This window comes from Phragmites australis, chromosome 8, assembly GCF_958298935.1.
Source record: "Phragmites australis chromosome 8, lpPhrAust1.1, whole genome shotgun sequence".
NCBI classification, from domain to species: Eukaryota; Viridiplantae; Streptophyta; class Magnoliopsida; order Poales; family Poaceae; genus Phragmites; species Phragmites australis.
Genome location: NC_084928.1, coordinates 6,371,894 through 6,385,681, shown reverse-complemented (window position 1 = coordinate 6,385,681; position 13,788 = coordinate 6,371,894). Strand labels below are relative to the sequence as shown.

Here is a 13,788-nt window from a genome sequence, read left to right as displayed (position 1 = left end):
TCTCTAATAGCTGGCTCCCCCTCTCCCAATAGCCCTACCCCTCTATTTATAGGCCTTGTGAGTTTTCTTATTTCCAAAATACCTCTCTCTTGTAGCACACTCCTACCTACTATCGAGGGTATTTTGGTCTATTTTTTCGCTCCGTCCATCAAACAGTTGTGGCTTCTTCACAATTTAGCTTCTCCTCGATACTAGCTTCGCGATGATACCACATGCACTCCATCCACCCAAGATTTTAAGGCCAAACCGAGAAACCGCCTTACACACTTCTCGAAGCGTGACTCACCACCGCTTGCTCTGGCCCAGGCAAGCATTCCGATGTCGACACGTGTACATCATTTTACGATCTTGAGCACCGGCAAGTCTCTCCTGCTCCCGATCCCTCGGGTCACCTTGTCACTTGCACCGGTATCCCTTTCGCTTGATTTTGTCACCACGTCATCTTCACCCATCTTCTCATGCTTCGCTTGATCTCCACGTATACAACTCGGATCACCCCTAACTCCACCCCGGCTCCCTCGATCGTCTGGAACCAAGCTCCCCGCTTAGCACCAATCTCCCGCTGTCGGCCGCCAAGTTGCATCCATCATCTACACATCATGAGATAAGCAAGCATGCATCTCCAACAACATAGAGCTCAACTTGCAGTTAGTCCAAATCGAGATCCTCAGTTCAAAACACGTCTCAGAAAAATCGTGAACGCTGGATGATCCGGCACACACTCCGCGTGAGCACCAGACCATCCAGCATGTGCAACTCAGCAAACCCCTCCATCCGGAATCCTCTCTATAAGAAATAGTCCGGCGAAGCATACAACGTGTTCATCTTCAATCGTCAGATCATCTGGTGTATGCAATTCCACTAAACCACTCATTTTGTAATCTCTCTGCAATAATTGGTCTGGTGATCCTTCGGTGTACACGTCAAACCATCCGGCGTGTAGTACAGCCCCGAACGCTTCCTGAATCTTCTCTCTCTGCAAGAAATACTCTAGTGTGTACTCCATCTGAACACCAAACCATCCGACGTGTTCAACTTCTAGAGCACCAGATCATCTGGTGTGCATATTTTTCCTAGACTCAGACAAACACGCTAACTCAATTTTCTCTGCAACCTTGATTAGTTATGATCATAGTTGCAGTACATCTACATGCATTTACAATCCAAAAATTATCAAACTAAATCAACACACTTGTCAATCACTCGTTACAATTAAACCAAGTCACATTTCGACTTGGTTTCTCAAAACTAAACGAAGAACTTGCATTTGGGAGGAGCAAATTTTTCCCAAACATTGTGAGCAAAGTCATCAATTGGTTCATGCTGAAAGGCGAGATGATACAACTGTGAGGAGCTCGGAGTCTTGCAATTAGAACGCAGTGTAAAACGTTTCGCCGCAAGGATCTCCTCCGAGCCCTTCGTGCTTATATAGAAATTAGAGATATACAAGGTTTGGTTTGAACCGAGTTACAATTGGTTAGTTGCCGGATGATCTACAGGTCTCGGAATCAAACCAGAGCTCTATCTATAGCTGCTGCAATCGGTCAGCTGTTACACGCGTTAACAACTCTTACTGATAGCCCAAGTTGACTATGTTAGCTAGCTATTCAAAACACAAGCTGCTCTATCCGCTGAATATGACTCTAGCTGTCTAGCTGTCTAGCTATTCAAGCTCTGCATATCTTAACACGCAGGACACATACATCGTGAATCTCTGGACAAAGTTCGACCGAAGACATGAGGGCATGCAGCTCTTGTAGTTCAGCTTCAGCAACATGCATTAGTCGGGGCTGGAGGGCAAGCACAAGTGAAGTAGTAAAAAGAGCGGTCTGCATCGAGATATTCGGTCTTTTGGAGTTAGTGACCCCCACCAAAGATCAACCCAAAACGCAGTCATAGATCCATTTCCAATGAAAACTTTTGTAGCTTGACGAAAGACAGATAGAGTTGCACAGATATCCTTCCAAACTGGAGTTGCATCCGGAAGCTCATCGCCAAAATCATGATGGTTGGTCCACCCATAATTAGTTCGAACCCAAGTTAGCCAAGGAGTGACTTCTGAACTGTGAAACTTCACAAGAAACTGGACAACAAAAGGAGTTTGCATGAACAGTTGCACGTTCCAGGGGAACATGAAGACCGGTAGAGAGAGAAAAAGCAGGCCTAGTTGCTCTTCATCTGCTTGATGAATTATGATTATAGAATCGTCGGCGTACTGAAGAACCAGACATAGCATGTCCGGGATTAGCGGATGAAGTATCTCGCCATTTGCTGAAGCCTGATTAATGAGCATTTGTAGAACATCCGCGACAATAATAAATAGATATGACGAAAGCCGACCGCTTGACGTAACCCTTTTTCTAAATTGAATCCATCTTCCTGGTTTGCCATGCAAGAGCACAGCAGTCTGACTAGAAGTAGGAAGATTCATGACCCATTGCCGCCATCTTGGATGAAAGTTTTTAGCCTCAAGAATATCATCCAGAGCATTCCAATCAATGGAATCAAAAGCTTTTTGAAAGTCTAACTTGAGAGCAATGGCAGACAAGTTTGAATGATTTCGGTGGCATAAACAAAATTTTCAGGTATACTAGGACCTCGAAGAAAGCCTGTTTGATCGGGATGAACAAGGGGATGGCAGCTTAAAGCCAAGATGTTAACACTTGGGAGACAATTTTAACAGGGCAGTTTTGAAGAGAAATAGAACGAAAATTTTCAGGTTTTAAGCCCCGTTTGGCATAGCTTCAGATCTAAGATTTTTTTAGTTGTAGCTACAAAAAATTTTGGATCTGAAGCTATAGATGAATTGAGAGTGTTTAGTTAAATCATCTAATTTTTATTTTAAACTAAAAATAAAAATTTAAACTACTTTATTTTATCATACAAACTCCAGATCTAATACGTATCTCAGAGCTGAAGCTATACCAAAAGATATTTAGTCACCTGTTTTTTAAGAGAACAGTGAAAATACGCTTGAGGTTGGCTTGCAGAAATGTAAGTCTTCAAGACTTCAAGAAGTTGTAGTAGATGGCCTTGGGCTTGAGGCATCTTTCATGGACCAAAGGGCTAGCTTGGGCCTTCCTTCTTGCGGCGTTTGAGGTTGTTGGCGCGGTCCACCATAGAGATGTATGCGGCTGCTAAACTTCCCCAAGAGAGTCCGAACCTGGCCTATGCCAGGACCAAAGCCCATTGGGGTTCGCTTGCCGTTTGGCAATGTTTCCGTTGGTAGTTTAGATAGTAGTTGGTTTTTTTAGTCTAGTTGTTAGATTAGTTCGTGGGTTTTTAGTGAATTTAGTGATAGATCTATTGATGTTTTTTTTCCTCTTTGATTTCTCCTTTAAGGAGGAACCTTGAAGGTATTTTTGTTCTCCGATCTGTTGACTTGTTGTGTTGATTTTTGATAGTGTCGTTATCTCTACTTTCTCTGAAAGGGAGAGATGTATCATATCCTGTCTGACGGGGTCATCCGCTCTATTCAGCGATTTAATAGCAGCTTTATGTTGTTGATGATGGCTAAAAAAATTTAATAACTTTCAATTGCGCTATCTTGTTGGTAGTGGACGTATCGATAATAGCTCCTTCAACCCAGCTTGACAGTGACATTCGAGGTGCTGATGATCAGAACCTGTATATATTGCTAGTACTTTTCAAATTTCTGATTGTACTTTATCTGTTACTTGTTATTTTTCGAATAAAGCTACCCCGTTTTAGGCAATGTTTCCGTCGAGCAACGCGGCACACTGTAATTTTGGCGTGCGTTTGGGATGTGAGTGTATTGTGCATGGGTCGTGTGGGTGCTCAGTTGTACCCTGATAAAAAAATGCAGCACGTCGACCAAGGGTGGCCCACAAATCATAGACCTGGTTACGAGAGACTTGAATCCCCGTCCCCGCACAGGACACATGTTCCAAGCGCAATTAGTCTCTACCTGCCAAGTGTCCCCATCGCCTTCTAGCCAACTACTCACTGACAAGCGGGCCCACAACGCACTGACCCCACCAGCCATTGACTCATAACACACCTCGTGTCCTCCATCCATGGCTCCAATGCTTCCACACACTTCACCGACTCCTCCCCAGTCCCCACACAGTTCGCATCCGAGTTCACACTTGACAGGGCCGAGCTGCGAACTCGAGCTCGAGCACCACCCCTTCCGCTGCTCCCGAATCCCAAACCCTAAACCCCTCGGGCTCAGATGCCAACGCCGGCGTCCGCTGCGGCGGCGCTGCTGGTGATCCTCGCGGCGGCGCTTCGCCTCGCGACGGCGAAGACGACGATCGAGCCGTGCTCGGGCGCGGACGCGTGCCCGGCGCTCCTGGGGTACACGCTCTACGCGGAAATGAAGGTCTCCGAGGTGGCCGCGCTCTTCGCCGCCGACCCAGCTGCGCTGCTTGCGGCCAACGCGCTAGGCTTCGCCTCCCCGGGCGCGGCCAACCGCATCCTCCCTGCGGGGACGCCCCTCCGCGTGCCCACCCGCTGCGCCTGCGCCGACGGCGTCCGCAAGTCCGTCGCCGTCCGCTACGCCGTGCGCACCGCCGACACGCTCGCCTCCGTCGCCGACTTCGTCTTCGCCGGGCTCGCGTCCGCCGACCAGATCCGCACCGCCAATGGGCTCGCCGAAGAGGACCCCGACGCGCCGCTCGACCCTAGCCTGACGCTCGTCATCCCCCTCCCCTGCGTCTGCTTCAACTCCACTGACAACAACCTCCCCGCCGTGTACCTCTCCTATGTCGTGCGGGTCGGGGACACCGTGCAATCCATCGCTGCGAGCCACGCCACCACCGTCACTGATATCAGCAATGTGAACGCCATGGGGAGCCCCATTGTCGCGCCTGGCGACATCCTTGCCATCCCATTGCCTGGTAAATAAACTCACATTGGATGGCAGTATGGCACCGAGATTGGAATAAATTGTCGTGGCAATTGCAGATATTTTTTTAAAACTGATTTACAGAGAATTTGATAAGTGATAACATGGCAACATTCCACCATTTTCCCATTAAATTGACTCATATGCTGTTTTAAGTTCTGTGGAGGTCCAGTTCGCCAATAATCAGCCAGCATTTCTATGCTTTACAGTAGGTCAGAAAAAAATGACCTGAAATATTGGTTGGCAGGTACCTTTGTGAAGGGGTGGTTCTGTAAAGGCGCAATTTGATGTTACTTTAGGCCGTCTTTAGCTGGTTACTGTAAATTTCAACATTTGGATTTTACAAATGTAGGATGCAGAAATACCTTTAAAGTACTGCACACATGCGACATTTGCAGCTTCTAGGTTGTGAAAGAGAATCTTTTCTGTGAGGTACATGTGAGTGATCTAGTGTACCGTGATTCATGAATGAGTGAATATAGTATTCAGTGCGCTAGCTAAAAGAGCATGGCATTATGAATGTTCAGTGATAGATCTTTACTTTTAATGGAAGGATCTTTCAGTTTCATGGATGCCCATCATTTTTCTGATTGTGTTCAATAAGGATAGCTGAGTTGGATACTTTCTTATTTTTTGGTCCTTGCTGCTGATCAACACTTCCTTTCTAATGATATATGCTATTTATTTCCTTGATTAGCTTGTGCATCGGCATTTCCTAACTCTGCTTCGGACTATGGATTGCTTGTGGCAAACGGGACATATGCGCTAACTGCTGGTAACTGTGTGGAGTGCAGTTGTGGGCCAGTGAATCTCAAGTAAAGTTATCATCTCTTTTGTTCAATGTAGTTTTATTGCTTTTTATCTTGTCTGGACTATAACCCCCCATCCTTTTTTTCTTCTGCACCAGTTTGTACTGCACGCCAGCTTCATTAACAGCATCATGTTCAAGTATGCAGTGCTCCAATAGCAGCCTAATGCTTGGTAATATGACTGCACAACCCACCAGTGGTGGCTGCAGTGTTTCGTCTTGCAGCTATGGTGGCTATGTTAACGGAACCATTGCAACATCGTAAGCAAACCATGCCTACTATTATTTTTTTGTTCTGAAACTTAAAGATGATAACATCTTACTATGTATGGGCAGGCTATCCTCTGGTCTTCAACCCACATGCCCAGGTAATTGTTGTGTTGTGTTCACTTCTAGCCTGCTTCATATTTGGCTACGGAAGTACCAATGCAGTAAATTTTAGTCCTTTGTTCAACCTTACTTTTGAAAGCCATCATTGACTTTTCCAGAGCTTCCCTTTTGAAAGATCCATCGAGAAATCCTACTGTCTAATTATAACCTATAAGACTTTTAGTGGCATCAACTTTTTAAAAGAAAGAGATAGTGGGGTAAAGAATGCTCTTGATCTGTGATTGCAAGTTTACAAAAAGAGATTGATGTCCAGGTATACGTATATTGGTCTGGCCCTTTTGTTTGGATTCGGATCAAACATAGATTTAAAATGAGAACAGAGAAGGGAAGATGTCCCCCGGTGTTTCATTGTGATCCTCGAACCTGGGTGGGTTGGGTGAGTTCTTTGCTCCCCAACCACTAGACCTGTGAGAGGACCACGGATCGAACATAGATTTGTTCTCCTTGTGTTCAATGTTCAAGATGATCCCCCTTTTTTCAGATATGTAGTTGCCCTCAAAATTACCCCTGCCTAACGCTATGTACCTTGCTTTAGGATTTGTATACCTCTTTATTTAAGGTAGTTGCAAACCCTGATAAATAAATGAAGATCCTGGTTATTTAGCTAAATTAAACATTAAGCAATGAGCCTTTTTTAGATGAGGAATAAGTTCATTTTACTCCCTCAAACTATCACGTTTGTCCGGATAACCCCTTGAACTTTTAAACCTCTATTTTACTCCACTGAACTATCAATACCATCCATTTTACCCTCTGGAGTGGTTTTTTCTTGGTGGTTTTGATGACGTGGTGGCGGTTTCACCACGTGGCAGTCCTAATCAGCGTGTTGACATCAGCGTTGCACAGCAATTTGATTTTTCTTTAGAAAAATAATTCATGAAAATAGATTATTTCGAAAAATAGGTTTTATGTTTAGAAAAAAAATCCAAAAAATATAAAATGATTTAGATAAATGTTTTATATGTTTTTAGCTCTGTTTTTATTTCTGTAAATATTATTTAATGTTCCAGTGTAAAAATTATTCCAAAAATGTTAGAATAAATGTTTTAATTTGGAAAATAGTTTTAGAAAATATAGATTAATTCTGATAAAGTTTTAAAAAAAATTCTTTGATAAAATAAGTGCTTTTAATATGTTTTGTTGTATATAAAATTAGTTTTAATTCTAGAAAAATTATTTTTAATTCCAGAAAAATAGTTTTCGTCATTTTTAGCCGTAGTTTTTGCGTCGTTTGTAGCTGTTTAAAATTAGTTTAGCCGTATTTTTTGGATACATTTTGGGCACATTTGAGCACATTTTGGCACATTTGGACACATTTGGCCATATTTTAGCTACATTTGGGGCATATTTGGCCACATTTTGACACATTTTAGCCACATTTTGAGCACATTTTTGATAAATTTGGGCACATTTTGGGCATATTTGGGCACATTTTAGGCATATTTGACCATATTTGGATACATTTTAGCCATATTTGGGCACATTTTGGGTATATTTTGGGCACATATTGAGCACATTTTGGACACATTTGGACAAAATATGGCCAAATGTGCCCAAATATGACCAAAATATGCTCAAATGTGCCCAAAATGTAAAAAAATGTGCTCAAATATGCCCAAAATATGCACAAAAGTACGGCTAACCGAATTTTAAACGGCTAGAAACGACGACTACAACTAAAAACGACGAAAACTATTTTTCTGGATTTAAACCTAATTTTTTAGAATTAAAACTAATTTTATATGCAACAAAACATATTAAAAGCATTTATTTTATCAAAGAAAATATTTTTAAACTTTATCAAAATTAATCTATATTTTCTTAAACTATTTTCCAAATTAAAACATTTATTCTAACATTTTTGGAATAATTTTTACACTAGAAAAACATTAAATATTATTTATAGAAATAAAAATAGAGCTAAAAACATATTAAAATATTTATCTAAATCATTTTATATTTTTTAGATTTTTTTCTAAATATAAAACCTTTTTTCGGAATAATCTATTTTCATAAATTATTTTTCTAAAGAAAAATCGGATTACTACGCAATGCTGATATCAACACGCTGACTAGGACTGTTATGTGGCGAAATCGCCACCACATCATCAAAACCACCGGGAAAACCACTCCGGGGGTAAAATAGACGGTATTGATAGTTTGGGGAGTAAAATGGACGGTTTAAAAGTTCAAAGAGTTATTCGGACAAACGTGATAGTTCGAGGGAGTAAAATGGACTTATTCCTTTATTGCCATTTTTCACCTGATCATTTTGTTTGAGTCAGTGAGTGCATCCACACTTCTTGTCTGGAAGGAAAAGGAGAGGAGAGAAGATAAAAATATATCTATTGCTTATTGAAATAATGTTTCTGGAACACCATTGACATCGTAATTGTGAATTAAGCACACCAGGCTCCCCAGGAGTTTGACCAAGTAACATGAGCACACTTCTTAGATAATTGTTGAAGCTTTATACTCGGTTCTCATTGTATCGCAGCACAGAGAACAATGGGAAATCTACCAACAATAGTCTGTTTGTAGATATTGTTGTCTCATTTACCTGATGTGATACATCATCAATTCATATTTTTTTTTATCATTATTAGTTCTTGTTGTTTCAATCATTTTAATTATCAATGCAGGACCACATAAATTTCCCCCTCTCATGGAGCTGCCTACTGCACCAAACCATGGGCCATTTTCTCCATCACCTGCACCAGGACCTGGAGAGGCAGGTGGTGCTATTCCTGGCTCATTGCCTGGAGGATCCAATGTTTCTCCTGCAAACGGCCCTGCCAGAAGTGTCTCGCAAGTGTCTTTGATGAATCAACCACACTGTATCCTCCTTTTCATTCTTTTTCTAGTGTTGTAGTTGGCTGTACTTGTATTGAACGGGAAGCCTCATTTGGCCATTTGGTGTAACCCTCTCCTCCCCCCATTGTCTGGTAAAACTTTCAGTAGGTTTTGGCATTCTACAGGTTTGCTTGTGAAGAAGCCACACCAAAAATCAGGATCCATCTCTCAAGGGTTTGAAGGCACTGGTACGGGATGGAGATGGCGAGGGCATGTTCCTGATGGGAGCTAGCCCACATAGGGCACAAAGCTTATTGCCGAGTGAAGCTGCTAGGGTCAAAGCCACCGTGTACTGAAAGACAGCGTCTGAAGGTGACCATAGCTGAAATCCCAATCCCATTACATCCCAATAATGGAGGCATGTCACATCCTGAAGGTGATGTTTATCACGAACGGTGAGTAAGCCAGTGCTCGTCCATCTCACAGCGCTTCTGCTGCCGTGTTGCTTTGTCACGATGATCCCATCCCGAATTAATTTGCATTGTCCCATGAACTCATTTTGGGGATCCTTACAGCGATTTCCACATGGCTGAACCGCCGAACCCTGTTTGAACATGCTAGACGCCGGAATCGCGTTATCTGTTATGGACTACCTTTATGATGAGCACTTTTCCTTTCCGGCGCTAGAATCTCATACAGCTAGCCCATATATACTGCTAAACTTTTCATAAAGTATGCCTGTCATATTGAACGTCCTTTCTTAGTTGGTTTCATCCTCGTATACCTTTTCATGAAGTATGTCCGGTACAGGCATACCTTCATTTTGGGTCAACTTCGATTTTGTTTTTCGGTTTCACATTTTCATTTACGAAGGCTACTGTTTTTCATTCATTCAAGTAAGGGTCACAAACCGCTGAAACCGAAATAACGTAACAATGACTCAAATAAAAAGTAGGGACGTTCCCTTGGCGAGCCAGGACATATTTGTCCCCATCACTTTACATGGGGATGGGCAGATGGCGATGAGTCCCTTGTACCTTTGTTTAGGTTTGGGTCTCGTATACATACTTGATTCTTGCAATATATAGTTATATTTGTGCAATCTGGCATAATTATAAGTCAAAACCCCGTATATTTTAATTGTATGGCATTACAGAGTTACTACTAACAAAAACAATTTATACTTCATCTACTTTGTTATACTTACAAAATGGACTCAGAATTGAATTATCATCCCTACTGTTTCCACGTATTCAGAAAATTTCCGATGGGGCTGAGAGGGGGGCATCGTCCCTACCTGCAATGATGTAAATCTATACCTCTATAAAATAGATGAGTTGTGATATATACAAACGATCTTCACCGTACATCTTACACGATCAAACGTTCCACAATCATAATTAGTCCTCAGTCTCCTTCCTTCTCAATTGTTTGGAAACTTCCAATCAATTTGAAAACATGTAATTAATAGACGCTATTAATATTAAAAAGTATTAATACACCATTATTTTATTCCATCTATAGAGGTGCATCCTTAGCTTTTTGTTTTTTAATTATTTTTTTCTGTAATTTTTTTTACCCCGTTACAATATTATTGATTTCACGTGTGTAGAACACGTGCCTGATTGCTAGTCTTTAATAGTTAATTTTTTTGTTACAATTGTTGACACTGACGATTTTATTCTTTCCCCACCATTGCCTTATGTTGTCATGACGACCACCTTTCATCGACTCAATGATCATATGCTATCGTGAATACTTGTTCCCTCAGGGTTTGCCAAATTTCAGTGATCGCCACACAATAAAGGATTGGTGTACCATGCAAACAAGAAGGTTGACAAAAATAGGAGAAACGAGTTCAATGGAATCAAAATCTACTTTTATGGAATATTTGGAAGGAACAAAATCGTAGGACCTTCCAATATCAACAGCGCAAGTTGCCTACAAGATTAAGAAGGATATCGATCAATGAAGGAGATTCTGGTCCCAACCCCGAAGTAGTCGCCTTTCTATCGGTTGTATAAGTGTGTTGTTTGGCATAAGTTGTTAGGGTTTTCTTAGGTGTCAATAGTGTGGTTGTGAATCCACTATTGTCACAAACTGTTGTAACCTCCAAACATTTGTTTCCTCTCTTTTTATAAAATCAGCACAACTCCTGCTGTCCGTTCCAAAACAAAAAGCAAAAATATATATTTGAAAACCAGCGCTGCAGCTGTCTATCACGAACGGTGAGTAAGCCGGTCCTCGTCCATCTCACAGCGCTGCTGCTGTCGTGTTGCTTTGTCACGATGTTCTCATCGCATATTTGCACTGTCCCGTGAACTCATTTTAGGGATCTTACCGAGCTGATTGAAAACCGGATCTATTCTGTGTCATGTTCTACATGGCTGAACCGCCGAACCCTGTTTGAACATGCTAGACGCCGGAATCGTGATATCTGTTATGGACTACTTTTATGATGAGCACTTTCCCTTTCCCCCGCGCTAGAATCTCATACAGTTATAGCCTATATACACTGCTAAACTTTTCATAAAGTATGTCTGTTATATTGAACATCTTTTTCTTACATATTACAGAATATGTTATAAATAGCATCCTATCAGTATCGGTTGTGTAAAAATTATGACTGAAGATATATTAGTGTCGGTTCTTAATCTCCCACGCGCGAAAAATAAGTGAGCCGCTAAGAACCGGTACTGAAAAAGACTATAAGTGCCGGTTCGTGGTTGAAACCGGTACTGATACTTCAGTGCCAGTTTCAGCCACGAACCGGCACTGATAGTATGCATCACAGCCGGGTCAAGCCCCCAACCGGCACTAATGTGTCCGGACCCCAAATTCTACTTCAGTGCCAGTTTCAATCACGAACCGGCACTGATAGTACACATCACTAGTGTACAGTGCAGTGTTCGAGTGCTTGTGTGTGTTCCTCTTCTGCTCGTGCATGTGTGCCTTGGGTTGTGTTTGTGAGAGCTAAACACAAGAGTGAGTTAGAGAGAGAGAGAGAGGTGCTAATTAAGTGGATTAGCGCTAACAAATCTGCGTGCTTGGTTTTGTTTTGATTTTTGTGTATGTGTGCATGCAAAATACTGCATATGAACTGGAGTTGGATAATTGATGGATTTGGTTTTGCTATCTATGCGTGTTCTTCTGTGTCCTACTTGCTCTTTGAGGGAAATGGGCTGTGATGCTTGTTAAGTGAGGGATGGGGAAGAAGGCTCATCCAGAGGAGCGGGTGCGGCGGCCAGAGGAGTGCGGCGGCGGAGCATCCAGTGGAGCACGCGAGCGGGTGCGGCCAGACGGCGGCGGCGGCGGCAGGAGCACGACGACAGCAAGAGCGGCAGCCCAGTTGGCTCTTTGAAGCCGGCTCGTTTATTTTTTTTGCTTGGGAACTTTTTTCAGTACCGGTTGGAGGCATGAAACGGTACTAAAAAGAACTTTCAGTGCCGGGTAAAAAGTGTCAGTTAAAAAATCGATACTAAAGCTATTTTTTAACCGACACTCTTATACCTTTTTGCCGTAGTGTTAGTTGGTTTCATCCTGGTATACCTTTTCATAAAGACATAAAGTATGTCCGGTACAGGCATATATCTTCATTTTGGGTCAACTTCTTCGATTTTGTTTTCCGATTTCACATTTTCATTTTACAAAGGCTACTGTTTTTCAGTCATTCAAGTGAAGGGTCACAAATCACTAAAACTGAAAAAACGTAACAATGACTCAAATAAAAGTAAGGACGTTCCCTTGGCCAGCCAGAATTATTTCATTGTAAAATTCGTCTAGGTCATTTTTGTCCCCATCACTTCACATGGGATGGGCAGATTCTTTTTTTTTTTTCGCCGCGGAAACACCTAGAGCACTGCCGGGATGCATTAAGAGATAAATAGAGTGTATTTAAATGAGGAAATAAAGAAAAAACGCCAACCACAAGCGGCGACTCGGCACAAAAACGTCGCCTAGTCCATCTATGCAAAAAAAGAGAGGAGAAAACACGTAGAGGACATCATCCCTGCAAGAACAGGGCTCGTCGTCGCTGAAGAATGTCTTCCACCGTTTGGTTCGCAACTTGGTCTTGAGACTTTGCCGTGTTTTGAAATGTGCAACGGTTCCTTTCCTTCCAGACATTCCACCAAATGTAAATCAGTATGCCATTAGCGTCGTGACAATGCTCCTTGGATGTGGCTTTCGAAGTAAAGTGCCACCATGCTGCTAGAGAGGCGTTAGGTCCAATGGCGACATGTGGTAGGTCGATGTGTAGGATGAACAACACCAGGGACCTAACAGATGTGTAGAACGAGCAATCCAAGCACAGGTGGGCCACTGTCTCTAGCGATGACTGGCATAGTAAACATTGCGGATGGTGAGGCCAACCCCGAATGGCTAGGTTATCTGTTGTAAGGATTTTATTTTGAATGAGCGTCCAAGAAAAGACTTTACATTTTTTTCCGTCTTCACTTTCCAGACCAAGTTTGGGTTGAAAGCCACGGCGGAGCCTCATAATTGCGCTAAGTATGCCGACTTTGCAGTGTGTAAACCGTTTGCGGTCCATATCCATGCAATGGTGTCGGGGATGTTGGAGGAGAGGTGAGTTTACTGCAATTGTATCCATAAATCAATGAACTCTGCAATGTATGTTGGTGATGTGATCCTGCGACGAAGAGTCTTGATCCATCTCCCATTGGATAGCTCCATACACACTGTATTGTTTCTTCGCCTGACGAGGTTGAAAAGAGATGGTGCAATGGTTTTAGGAGCTGTGCCATTCAACCACCTATTATGCCAGAACTTGGCCTTTGCGCCATCCCCAATAGAGATAATGGTGGAGGCCTTGAAGAGACTGATATCCGAGGCATCGCATGGAAGCTTGGTCCCAATCCATGGTTTGGAGGTGTTCACCCACTCATTACACAACCATCTCAGGCGTAGA

General features: G+C 42.5%; 1 protein-coding gene across 1 annotated transcript; it reads left to right on the top strand.

The window, feature by feature from the left end:
• Positions 1–4,045: 4,045 nt before the first annotated feature.
• LOC133926460 (lysM domain-containing GPI-anchored protein LYP6-like) lies at positions 4,046–9,867 on the top strand. Its single transcript, XM_062372412.1, has 5 exons — positions 4,046–4,862; positions 5,568–5,685; positions 5,778–5,939; positions 6,015–6,046; positions 8,711–9,867. The coding sequence occupies exons 1-5, from the start codon at positions 4,196–4,198 to the stop codon at positions 8,938–8,940; spliced, it is 1,209 nt and encodes a 402-aa protein (XP_062228396.1). The 5' UTR covers positions 4,046–4,195; the 3' UTR covers positions 8,941–9,867.
• Positions 9,868–13,788: the final 3,921 nt, after the last annotated feature.